The following is a 14,030-nucleotide window of genomic DNA, read 5'->3' on the forward strand; positions in this document are numbered from 1 at the left end:
ATTTGGCAATTATTGTCCACAGCACAAGGTTCACAGTGTAATGACCATGCTGTTTAATCAGCTTCTTGATATGCCACACCTGTCAGGTAGATGGATTATCTTGACAAAGGAGAATTGCTCACTAACAGGGATGTAAACAAATTTGTGCACATATTTTATTTCAGCTCATGAAACAAGGGACCAACACTTTACAAGTTGTGTTTATATTTTTGTTCACTGTACAAGCTCATGCTTTATAAATTATGCCCCAGGTATTTAAACCTTTTCATGGATTCACGGAAACAACATGCTGTACTATTCAGTACCAGATAGTGAGTGCCAATTTATGAAGTATCAGAAAGTACAGATCGATCGATTAGCACATAATTTCTTAGTAAATACTAGGGAAATACCAGCTAAATAATAATAAAACGCTACCTAAATCACTTCCAAATGTAAAACTTATATGCTCCATTTAGATAAATTGGAAACAGGTATTAGCCCCCTAGGCACTTTCCTATTCAGCTTTTAGCTCTAACTTAATCATCTTGATGGAGTGCAAACTAGGTTATTGGTCTGACATGAATAGACCGATTTCATAAAGATCAGAGGAATTCTGCTCTTGGGAAAGAGTGGTGTCATTTACACCATTTTTTATTTACAGACGTTGAAAAATGACAGTGTCCTCAGACGGCTGCAGCCATGTTGGGTCCATTACTCCTGAGCAGGTGAATCAGAGATCGAATGACTGATGCCAGTGGGCGAGTCACATTTTGTTGGGCCATTTCCTGTATTCTTTAAATAACTGTGTAGGCTCCACTCATGCACATACCTGAATAGGCTTCCTCAACCTCCCCAGTAACAAGTCTCTGCATAGACCAGTTGATTAAATTACTGTATAATAAAGCTATTCAGTTGAGGTAAATGGGAGCCATGGCCTGTGACATCTCAGGTGTCAATGACTGAGCAGAGTAGTGAGTGCTCAGAATCTGTCTTCATACCAACATGCATTATATTGTACTTTTCACTAGGTTTCAAACATTGTGGAGAGGTAAATCTAATTTATGTTGCTCTATCAGGATCCTGGTTCTGAATATTTATAGTGAGCCTCAACACTATTGGGACAGTGACACATTTTTTGTTTTGGCTCTGAAATAATATAAGGACTATGATGTTAAAGTTCAGACTGTCAGCTTTAATTTGAGGGTATTTTCATCTGTATCGGGTGAACTGTTTAGAAATTACCACACTTTTTTGTACATTATCCCCCCATTTTAGGGGACCAAAAGTATTGGGACAAATGCACTTATGTGCATTAAAGTACCAAAGGTTTAGTATTTGGTCCCATATTCCAAGCATGTAATGATTACATCAAGCTTGTGACTCTACAGACTTGTTGGATGCATTTGCTGTTTGTTTTGGTTGTTTAATAGATTATTTTGTGCCGAATAGAAACTAATCGTAAATAATGCGTCATTTAGGAGTCACTTTTGTTGTTAATAAGAATATGTTTCTAAACACTACTACATGAATGTGAATACTACCATGATTACGGATAGTCCTGAATTAATTGTGAATAATGATGAGTGAGGAAGTTACAGATGCACCAATATCATACCCGCAAGACATGCTAACCTCTCACCATTACAATAACAGGGAAGGTTAGCATTTGCAGGGGTATGATATTTGTCTAACTTTCTTACACAAGTGAATTCATCCCAATACCTTTGGTACTCTAAAATGGGAGGACTATGTATAAAAAGTGCTGTAATTTCTAAATGGTTCACCCGATATGGATGAAAATACACTACTCAAAAAAATAAAGGGAACACTTAAACAACACAATGTAACTCCAAGTCAATCTCACTTCTGTGAAATCAAACTGTCCACTTAGGAAGCAACACTGATTGACAATACATTTCACATGCTGTTGTGCAAATGGAATAGACAACAGGTGGAAATTATAGGCAATTAGCAAGACACCCCCAATAAAGGAGTGGTTCTGCAGGTGGTGACCACAGACCACTTCTCAGTTCCTATGCTTCCTGCCTGATGTTTTGGTCACTTTTGAATGCTGGTGGTGCTTTCACTCTAGTGGTAGCATGAGACGGAGTCTACAACCCACACAAGTGGCTCAGGTAGTGCAGCTCATCCAGGATGGCACATCAATGCGAGCTGTGGCAAGAAGATTTGCTGTGTCTGTCAGCGTAGTGTCCAGAACATGGAGGCGCTACCAGAAGACAGGCCAGTACATCAGGAGACGTGGAGGAGGCCGTAGGAGGGCAACAACCCAGCAGCAGGACCGCTACCTCCGCCTTTGTGCAAGGAGGAGCACTGCCAGAGCCCTGCAAAATGACCTCCAGCAGGCCACAAATATGCACGTGTCTGCTCAAACGGTCAGAACAAGACTCCATGAGGGTGGTATGACGGCCCGACGTCCATAGGTGGGGGTTGTGCTTACAGCCCAACACCGTGCAGGACGTTAGGCATTTGCCAGAGAACACCAAGATTGGCAAATTCGCCACTGGCGCCCTGTGCTCTTCACAGATGAAAGCAGGTTCACACTGAGCACGTGACAGACGTAACAGTCCGGAAACACCGTGGAGAACGTTCTGCTGCCTGCAACATCCTCCAGCATGACCGGTTTGGCGGTGGGTCGGCATTTCTTTGGGGGGCCAGAGGTAGCCTGACTGCCATTAGGTACCGAGATGAGATCCTCAGACCCCTTGTGAGACCATATGCTGGTGCGGTTGGCCCTAGGTTCCTCCTAATGCAAGACAATGCTAGACCTCATGTGGCTGGAGTGTGTCAGCAGTTCCTGCAAGAGGAAGGCATTGATGCTATGGACTGGCCCGCCCGTTCCCCAGACCTGAATCCAATTGAGCACATCTGGGACACCATGTCTTGCTCCATCCACCAATGCCACGTTGCACCACAGACTGTCCAGGAGTTGGCAGATGCTTTAGTCCAGGTCTGGGAGATCCCTCAGGAGACCATCCGCCACCTCATCAGGAGCATGCCCAGGCGTTGTAGGGAGGTCATACAGGCACGTGGAGGCCACACACAGTACTGAGCCTCATTTTGACTTGTTTTAAGGACATTACATCAAAGTTGGATCAGCCTGTAGTGTGGTTTTCCCACTTTAATTTTGAGTGTGACTCCAAATCCAGACCTCCATGGGTTGATAAATTTGATTCCCATTGATAATTTGTGTGATTTTGTTGTCAGCACATTCAACTATGTAAAGAAAAAAGTATTTAATAAGAATATTTCATTCATTCAGATCTAGGATGTGTTATTTTAGTGTTCCCTTTATTTTTTTGAGCAGCGTACCTTCAAATTAAAGCCTGAACCCCAGTCATTGTATAATTTCAAATCATAAGTGCTGGAGTACAGAGCCAAAACACAATGTGTCACTGCCCCAATACGTTTGGAGCACAAAACCGTACCTATGAGTAAATAAAATAGCCTAGTGTACATCAATTCAGTTCTTGTTGATCCTAGAGCAAAGTACAGCAAGCAGAGATTGCGGTGAGAGATACATGTTTTGGCATCTCTATAACCTGGATACAGCATGTTTCATACTTGTACAACAAGTCATCAGTAACCAGAAGGTTGATTATTAGTCATTCATTGTAAGATGACACACAAACAAGACAATTTGCACTGGGCAAGACATTGACATTCTTAATAAAACAGTAATTTATTTTTTTACACATTTTTTTGTTTGTTGCCACAACAGCACATTACAAGGGCATCGTTAAGATATTTTCTCCAAGGCTCAGTGATCATCACGTTCACACAGTACACACCTGGCATGAACATGGCATCTCCTTCAAAAGAAAAAAATAATACCCAGTTGCAAAGGTGAAATCTAAGTTCATCCTGCTAAAGATAATTTTGGTTTGGTTCTAAGCCACAAAGAATGGTACAGGAAGCACAAAAGACATGTAACGCATGTTGAATATGCTCATTCAATAGTTTACCAGATTCAAGCTGGAGTTGTGAAATGTATACAATAGTTTCTGTTAAGTTGGTAAGTTATAGTCTAGCAGTTTTTTTTATTGAAGTATGTGTTGGTACACTACAATCAGAATCTAAATGTTTGCATTACTTAAAGGTCCAATGCAGCCATTTTTTAAAATCTCAAAATCAATCCTTTCTGGGTAACAATTCAGTACCTTCCTGTGATTATTTATTTTTGACCATTTTAATTGAAAACAAAAAGAGCTACTTAAGCAATGAGCAATTTCTCAAGCAAGAATTTTGCTAGGACTGCCTGGGAGTGGTTTGAGTGGAGAGGGGAAAACTGAAAATGAGCTGTTATTGGCAGAGAGGTTTGGAACTGCTTATTGGTCTATTAACCAATTTACTGCACGGTGACATCACCATGGAAAACCAAAGCTCCCTCCCAACAAAACAGGCTGACATTTCAGGTGGTCTTTTCAAACAGCTCTTACACTAAAAGGGCATTATAATTTTCACAGTATTATTCCAAACTCATAGTGTGGAAATATAAAGTCACGTTTTTGACTGCACTGGGCCTTTAAATAGAGTAACATTTGCAATTTAACAAAACTTTTTTGGTCTGCATATGAAATTCATTACACTTCGCATAAGCAAAAAGATGGCTCAAACTTCATTTTCTGCTAGTGTGTGCTTCTGACTCTCCCTCTTAATCCCTCATTCTCTCCCCCCCCTCTTTCCATTCCGTTCTCCTTCCTCTCGTTGTAACTGGCAGCTCTTTGTAAACGATGGGTAAAGGACAGAGCAGTCTAACTACATTACAATAAGAGTGCTAAATAAAAAGATGAGGTAAGAAAGTGGTTTAATTATAGATCATGCAGAACATGCTAAACAGAAACAAAATAAACAAGGAAGTAAAAAAAAAAAGTTTAAAAACGAAACGTGTGCATTAAAAATTAAATTATTACACAGCTTTGAGTCTTTGGTTACAAAGTAGGTTGAACAATTTCACAGCTTTTTTTTACCCCCAACCCAGAAAGTAAATATGTGCAATAGAATTTTTAAAACGTTGGGAAAGTATGGCAACTGTCTTCCAATTTTGGCAACAAAGAAACTACAGCAAAGGTTTATCAAAATATAACTACCAACAATTCATATCTCAAAAACTGGCGTTCACCTGTACAATCCCTCTATGCTTTTAATACTTTACTCTTCACAAAATGTACATTCAACCTGGATTAATTTAATTAAGTTAACTGCCTTTTAGTGCTAGCGGTGATATGCCATGGGAATTGCCTTTTTAAAAGAACCTATTGCATTTACGGAACTACTTTTTGCATTAGACTACCAATTGACTGCCTGACAGATAATCTAACATACCAGAAACAAAGAGAGAAACTAGTTTATTTTTCGAACATGTCAATTCTGTGACATTGCTCATTTACATTATGAAAATAGTATCCCTGAAATAAATAACTGCAAACATTAAAACTGAACTAATGAAGGTTTTTGTGTCAAAGTGTGGTGGCTCTGGGAAAACTAGTTTTGGTCTTCTCACGGCGTGAGACACATTCTTCCTTTGGTAGGGGGAATCCTTTCCTCCACCTCAGTCTCTATTTGTTGTTCTCATTCCCCCGTTCTTTTCCACTTGCTACCAACAACCCGGTGTGGAGTGGGGAATAGAACAGTCAAGGGCCTCCCAGGAAGTAGAACCCCCCCACGTTTTTTAGCCTCTTTGACCACCTCCACTACCGCCACCATGAGCCGGATTGCCTCTTACCCCCCGTGGCCCTGCACCGCACTCTTCCCTTGGCCAGTTCCCCATAGACTTAAAACAGGACACCCGGCCAAAAGAATGCTATCACATGATGATGTTTGTCTAATACTGGGAAGGCCCGACGACAGCAGCAGCAGCACGCAAAATGAAGCATGGCTCTTCACACAAGTCGAAGACAAAAGCTGATTTTGCTTTTTTTTTTTTTGGCTTCTAAAAAAACAAATCAAATGCAGTTCTGAGCTCTTTTTTTATGTTGCAAGGCAGCGGGAGAGGCAGGGGTTGGTTGTTTTGTTGGGGTCTCCTCCTCCCATATGTCGGGGAGGTGTATTACGGGAGCATGGGATCACACGGAGGTGACGTTGGGCTGCTGTGGCAGGCTGAAAGCCTGGGTTTCACCCTCCAGGGTGGTGTTGGTATTGGTGTTATTGGTGGAGGGTGGCTGCTGAGACGGAGAGGTGCTGCCGGCAGGGCTGATTTGGGTGGACGACAGCTGGCTGAGCTGGTCCATGTTGGCCAGGGACTTGAGCACGGCGTTCTCCTGCTCAAGCTGAGAGTTCCTCTCGTACAGTTCCTTGATCTGCTCCTTCAGCACCTCCACCTCCTCCCGCACTGCGTACATCAGGTGGCTCTTCACTAGATCCTAAGGAAAGAGAGGCCTGCCATTAGCACAACAATTTAGGACCATACAACAATGCACACACACTACAGAGATGAGAGGTTGTCAGAGGGCTAGCAAAAGAGATATAATACCATGTCAAACATTACTCAAGCTTCACCACTGACTTCAGGTCAAATCATGTACATCAACTGTTCAATAAGTTTGTAGTGCCTAGTTAGAAGGTAAAACGAGAGATGCACTCACCATTGCTTGCTCTATCTTGTTATCGATGGCAACAACACTGGCTCCGGAAGCACTGTGGAGATAAGAGAAAAATAATGTTAATACCGAAGGAATGAGGAAAAGAGGGGCCACCCTATTCCTTTAAAGATAATCATCAAATCATCTATTACACATTCAAATGTATGTTGCTCTTCCAAGGTACACTACTTGACCAAAAACATGTGGACACCTGCTTGTTGAACATCTCATTCCAAAATCATGGGCATTAATATGGAGTTGCCCCCCCCCCCTTAGCTGCTATAACAGCCTCCACTCTTCTGGGAAGGCTTTCCACTATATGTTGTAACATTGTTGCGGGGACAGCATATATATATAAAAATATTTTTAAAAATCCATTGCAAATGAGGCTAATAGTTCCCTCTTGATAATCACCAAGTCTCGGTGTGAAAGCGCAAAATGTCATGCTATGATGATCCCATATATCCGGTGGAAACGTCACAAAATGCCAAACACTTTTCCCTTGCCGGAATAGGCTAGTTGATACAATGTTAAAAGTTTGCTGGCAACATACCTAGTTGATTGTATCAAATCAATGTTGCACTTCACTAGCTGAAGTCAAATATGGTACTGCCTATATGTAGCATATTTTTGGTCACAGGTTCAGGAATTGCTGAAGAAATACAACTTTTACCTGGAGCTAACTCTGCAAATAGCACGGCTGGGTGATTTAAAAAGTCAGTCAATCAAGCAATAATACTCTTAGCAAAAATGCTTATCTTTCATTTACAATATGTAGAATCTGAGAATAGAAAGGTTCAAATTTTTTGAAAAATCACAGCACAGTTGAAAAATATGGCAAATAGAAATCTAAACAGGATAGTGTTCAGAGATAGACAGGAGGGATTGAGTGGAGCTGAAGGATGGGATCAATAACATTGATGGAAGCCAAAAGCTGATCTACCCCCTACATGTTTTAAAATTGTAAAAACAATTCTCAAGACAGATAGAAAGGGATTTTTTTTTTTTTAATTTATCCGTTATTTTACCAGGTAAGTTGACTGAGAATACGTTCTCATTTGCAGCAACGACCTGGGGAATAGTTACAGGGGAGAGGAGGGGGATTAATGAGCCAATTGTAAATCCATACAGGCGGAGTAGATTAATGTGATTTAAAGAACCAGAATTTTAATGGGAGGATGGGGGGGGTTAAGCATCGGAGGATACATTTATTTGACAAGTCTTTAAGACTAGTTTGTTTTTTCACCTTTATTTAACCAGGTAGGCTAGTTGAGAACAAGTTCTCATTTGCAACTGTGTCCTGGCCATGATAAAGCAAAGCAGTTCGACACATACAACACAGAGTTACACATGGAATAAACAAACATACAATCAATAATACAGTAGGAAAATCTATATACAGCATGTGCAAATGAGGTAGGATAAGAGAGGTAAGGCAATAAATAGGCCATGGTGGCAAAGTAATTACAATATAGCAAATAAACACACGAATGGTAGGATGTGCAAAGGATGAATGTGCAAGTTGAGATACTGGGGTGCAAAGGCGAGCCTCGTCGGCGCACCCTTTGCAAATACTCAAGTATGATATCTAATACAATGCATACAAAACCCAAGGATTAGGGAATAAGCGAATTCCAATAAAATAGTTTTATCGAAGAATATAAACAATTTGTGGGCAACTGGTGGTCACTGCATTCTAGAGGCAGAATAATAACATGCCACGCAAAACAGAACGGACCAAAAACGGATTGTTATTGGAAGTGAAACTTTACATTATTTGCGCTTCTAATGCAAATCAAATCCTACGTAAATAGACTAATCTCACAACCGTGGATATCTTTTTGATGCAAATGCATAAGAGGCGTTAAGTGCTCTCAACCACAATGTGCAGTGAAAACTGTTCGGTAATTTTTTTTTCAAACACCATCCTCTGAATAAATGTCTCCTTTCAGATGTAATACAATATAAAACTATACTTTGTCACGTTTTATCTCGACAGGTTTGAGGATATTATTCGTAGCAATCTTTTGTTGTCTAATCGACAACACAGTCGAATACAACGCGTTTATTGTACCCTTTTTATGATGGTTCCCAATACCTCTCGTTTGTCACTCCGTTAAACGCCTTATCCTTATAGAAAATGCACAATAATCACCTCGTTCAGGGCCCACCGTCTTGTTGACACAGTAAATAATCAAACATGTCGCTATTTAATTCCCAAAGGTTGTCATTTTTGATCCTTTACAAAGACCAATGCGCAGTCGCTGCCTTTCCTGTACGACACCGCCCTGCAAAGGCACAACTGAACAAAGGGGCGCAACACGCCACTAGAAGGTGCTCTGGCAAGATAACATTTTGTGCAGGTCTGTAGAAGTTTGCTATTAATGTGATTTCAAATTTTACGGACCCAGCTAAAAACGTTAAATGTTATTCTTCATCCATATTCACGGGTGAGGTAAAACTATATGGCCCAAGCTGTTCTGCTCCAATGACTGCGGAAACGTTTAGGTTTCCTCAGCACAAATCAAACATGAACAGCATACAGAATATGAAATTGCTGTTAATATGTATCAACTGCCCCTTTACCATTAGTACTTGGAGCACATCAGCATGGGTTAAAGTCTTGAGGGGACACGCTTGTGTGTGTGTCAGGGTATCTCAACTGTTGCAGAAAACTATGCAATCCTTTTCAAATCAGGTCCCAATTATTCCATAAATGCCATAGACTCCTCCATGCAATATAAACAAGGCACCTGTCAATCATCGATGCTATGGTACTGCCTTGGCCCTGTATGTGAATGGCAGCAGCACAGCAAGGCTATGATTGGACTTGCAGAGAGACAGTCACAACCGACTGCAAAGTCGATACAAATTGTAATACAGTGGCACAACACCACCAATGACAAAATACAGTAACAACTCTAAATGGGACACTTTGTTCTTCTAGTAACTGATCATGGATACAAAACTAGAGCATGAGCACAAGCAAGTTGATAAAATCCCACTAAAAAGCATTGATAAAATCAAGCATTATTGACTCGTCTTTTTCATACCATAGCAAAGACAGCTACACAATGATGAGGAATACAAATGTATCCAAAATCCTCAAAAGCTATTACCTGCATCGTGCTCTGTAAGAAACAAAACGTCCTGAATATGCGGGTGAGGTTCCTGGCGTGCAAGGAAGACTGTAGCTCATTTTGCAACGCATGATGCCCAAAAGTTCCCTAAACACAACTCTCAGTCATAGGTATCAGTGTATTTATTGATGGTTGTGTGTGTCTCCAGTCTTTAAAAGCCTTTTTACATGTCACATTGACTTGCTTGGTAGAATGTTAGGGGAGGAGTTTGGTGCGCTTGACATTCTCATTTGCCTTCTCGTGCGACAGGCTTATATGATCACATTTATTGACATTCACTGACAAATGTAATTTATCACACCGCATGTGTCAACCCACCCCTTTATTATATCCATATAGACTGTTACTAAAGGAGTCTTAAAAAGAAGTTTACTCACATCTCTTAAAATCGGCACGAGGTTTCTTTGATCTCTCTCAAAACCAAATTATGGCATTCGCGTTTAAATAACTACATTATTGAATATGGATATTCAGGGTGCTAGTTAATATTTTCAGGTTCTGTGTGCCTTCTAATTTACTTTGCCTCAATTTTATTTAAAAGCTCCAATGCGCAAAACCCTTAATGGTTTAGAGCACAGCATTTATTCTTTAAGTGCGTATGGCTGACTACACATACATGAAGCAAACTGCTACAACACTATCAATTGGGAATCTATATTTCTCTATTACATTGTTCTCCAGATTTTAATCATAAGAAGATTTGACTGTACTATTTACTGTGATTTAAGAGTTTTTACTATTAGCCAAATCCCATGATAAAAACTTGTTCTGTTTGTGAATTTACTCAAATAATTAAACTAATCAAATTTCCAACTCAACTTTCCTCATGTCAACAATGTCCTCTCTGTCCAGTCTGAAGCAGAGTTCCAAATGCAAACGTCCAACTATCAAAAGCAGGTATCAAAAGATGGAAAAATAAAACTGGATCGTTATACAATTTGACCTTTTCCGGTCTCTCTACTTAAAAGTGGACCATTGAGGAGCTATTGTTCTTGCTGTGATGACTTACTTTTGACATATGGGTAAGAGGGGAATGTTATGTCATGCTGACAGGTCCACAACAACATGCGAAACCGCAAAATGAACTGCCCGCATTCCACATCTTTGACCCGCCTTGATTGCAATCTGAGTGGTTGATAAACAAGGAGAATAATAATACATTCTTCCTCCTCTGAAACAACCATAACAAAACACAGTGACAGCAGTCGGCAATATTCTGCTGTGTCTCTGCCTAATGAGAGATGGGAAAGGATGATGGGCGGGGAGGGGTTAAAAGGAAGTGGAGGGCAGGCACTGGCAGCCAAATCTAATTTGTTGGCAATCAGCATCCAAGGAAAACAAGGCAGCCTGTACATTTTATTCCGGGAGGGGACATTATGGGCTGTTTATATAAGAGATGGCTTGCTGTGTGTGTGTCACCCATAACAAGGACCTGTGCTGACCACAACAGTGCACACGTGTGTGTGTGTGTCAAGACAACAAACAACTCTAGGAACACAACACCCCACATTCCAATCACCCCCAGAGCCTCAACACATTCCAGTCACCCAGGCAGCATAAACCCCAACACCACACGTCGAAGTCACCTCACCCCCAACGGGGCACCGGCAGAACCAAAACACCCCACACTCGGGGTTGGGGGTGCTGACCGGATAAAGGGGAGACGAAAACAGAGAACACGTGCGAGGGCAGAGAGTACGGTCTCCCCTTTTCTCTCGTCTGATCACATGCTTTCGGAGACCAAAAATCCAATGTGTTCTTCATTAAGGGACCGACGCACATGCACACTTCACCCTGCAAACCCAAACGAACACCACACTAGATGAAGACAGCTGTACAAATCATACTTCAATGGCCCCTCCCCTCGGCCAATGGATCTCAAACTATGGAGAGGGGGGTGCTAAGAGAAGATCTTATTGACTGACAAGCTGCTAGGCTCTTTCATATGCGGAGACCTTATTTATCCCCAGAGTTAACAGCATATGGGCCCCTCTAATCTTCTCAAAAGCTGTACTACAGTCGCTAGACCAGTTGATGTCAGCAGAGTCTGAGTTATTAGCTATTATCCTCACCTAAATCAAAAGAGGAACAACTCCAGCTGATTATGAACTATGTCAAACAGAAAAAAATAAGCTTAGTTATAAAGGTATCTTAATAAACGCTTGTTAATAAACGCTTTGTCCATGTTCACCCAAGTCAAGAAGACTTAAGGGACAATGGTCCTGAAAGACAAATAACATTGTTAGAAACCGGCTTTGCTCCCCCATTGCCTTAATTGATGGTACCAATTATTTAAGAAAGGAGCCCAGTATAAACCTTCCCGGATATTGGGTCTCTAGGGTCCTAAGGGGACTCGGAATGCTATTGGGCTAATAATGACCTTTTCAAACAAATAGGGAGCCAGGAGGAACATTTACATACAGGGTTCAAATTACTTATATGCAGGGAATCTGGGGCGTGCCCTAAAACAGTGAGTCTAAACCAATGTTATTCTTACTCCTGTTATATTTTGACTGCTTACATGGGTGCCCTGATTCACACTGGTGTGCCTTGAGGAACTCTCGTGTGCCACAAAACTGTTCTGAATCTTGCTAATTTTTTGATATGCTCACATATAACACTTAGATGTATGTCGTGCCGCTCAGATAATATATGAATGGTACATGATTACATCTCGATCATTGTTTCAAGTCCAGTGCGTTCAGGCTGTTACATTTATCATTTGAGGAGTGCACATCACGAGCAATGTCAGTTGTCTCATTTCACGTTGCCTGTGACAACAGAGGCAAGTCTGATTAGGCTTAGCTGTACCAAAGGCTCTGCCATAGAAAGTTACGGAGCATGGCTTTGTGTCCGTTGTTGCACCGCTCGACTCTAGCACAAACCGTTCAAAACTAAAGACTTATTACGGGGCTATACAAACTAATTTTTTTAGCACAGATTCGCAAAAAGCACTTGAAAAGGGGTACAGAATTATGAAAATAGTTAAAATAATAAAACATATAAAAAACGTTTTTCACAAAAAAATAATGATTTGCAGTATGGAGCAGATGAGGTCTAAATACTAAATAAATTAGTAAGGACATTTTAGGGATGCCCAACATTTTATTTTTACCATCAAGCTGTGCCCAGGTTAAAAAAGTTTGGAAATCACTGCTGTAGACTATGTTATAGATGCGATTTGCTGTAAACTATCAAAATAAAGTCACACACTCCATATATAAACTCCCAGCAATTTAATGGGTATTTACCAACGTTTCGGCATCACTGTGCCTTCCTCAGGGTAATGTCATAAATACTTGAACCAGGTTATGTAGACAGTGCAATAGTGAGGGGTGTGTCATAATAGTTAAGTTAATTAAAATTAGTGAAACTTAATACAAATATTTAAAAAATATTACCCTATTGTTATCATATTGAAACATAATTGAATATTGTACATCATATTAGCATCAACATACATTATTAATTCAATTTCACACAATAGTTTCATATTTCATTTCATATTTGTTACATGTAATCTTTTGGTTCATCTTAATGTATAATGAGCATCATCAACAGGGGGAACATATTAGGTGTACGCTAATAAACTGTAGAAAGAATATTTACATTTATAAGACTTGTTCATAAAATAAAAAATGTGTTCATAAGAAGGGCCTGAGATCAAAGTCAATATTTAGACCCTAGGGATCAATGTTTTTAGATCAGGGGTTCTTAAACTTTTTCAGCCTGGGACCCAAATGAGAAATTTGGTGTTTTCCTGGGACCCAAGGAAAATATGCAACTATAAGTGAATATCGATACATTTCATTGCCCTTATGCCTAAAAAAAAAAAGCAATATAGACAAAAACAAATAATTAAATAACCATAAATATATTTATGTTTATTTTTCTCCATTAAAAACTCTGTCTAGGTTGGAACTGTTGCTGTTAAAATACAATAAATAATTTCATTCTGAACTGGAATAAATGGATTGATCACATCACACAGAACACATACACACAGGCTTTTTGATCATGCAACCTTAATACAGATACAAAATTCAGGCCTACTGTATACATTTTTGTTGATAGAAAGCCTAGGTTGGAACTTTAGAATTTTTTAAAAATTCTGAATTGGAATAAACTGATTAATCATATCACACAGATGTAGTCCAGAAAACACACACACACAGTCCTAATGGGGAGGTGTGTGGCTGGTTGAAGTTTTCAACAAGCATGTCTATTCTGGTCTCAGTTTTTGACAGTGCAATATTGAGACAGTTTCTGTACTTCAGAACCCTGACTTGCATAGGTATGTGGGGCCAAA

At 40.2% G+C, this 14,030-nt stretch overlaps 1 protein-coding gene across 2 annotated transcripts in view; it reads right to left on the reverse strand.

The window, feature by feature from the left end:
* Positions 1 to 3,657: 3,657 nt before the first annotated feature.
* tsc22d2 (TSC22 domain family 2) overlaps positions 3,658 to 14,030 on the reverse strand; it is a 54,572-nt gene continuing 44,199 nt past the window's right edge. The window contains exons 2-3 of one of the 2 annotated variants that reach the window (XM_035774640.2): positions 6,585 to 6,636; positions 3,658 to 6,362 (exon numbers count right to left, since the gene is read on the reverse strand). In XM_035774640.2, coding sequence (XP_035630533.1) covers positions 6,066 to 6,362; positions 6,585 to 6,636 — 349 coding nt within the window. In that variant the 3' untranslated portion in view covers positions 3,658 to 6,065. The remainder of the gene's footprint in view (positions 6,363 to 6,584; positions 6,637 to 14,030) is intronic. The other variant, XR_004826292.2, reaches the window with a different exon arrangement.

The sequence above is a fragment of the Oncorhynchus keta genome, chromosome 1 (genome assembly GCF_023373465.1).
Source record: "Oncorhynchus keta strain PuntledgeMale-10-30-2019 chromosome 1, Oket_V2, whole genome shotgun sequence".
Lineage (NCBI taxonomy): Eukaryota > Metazoa > Chordata > Actinopteri > Salmoniformes > Salmonidae > Oncorhynchus > Oncorhynchus keta.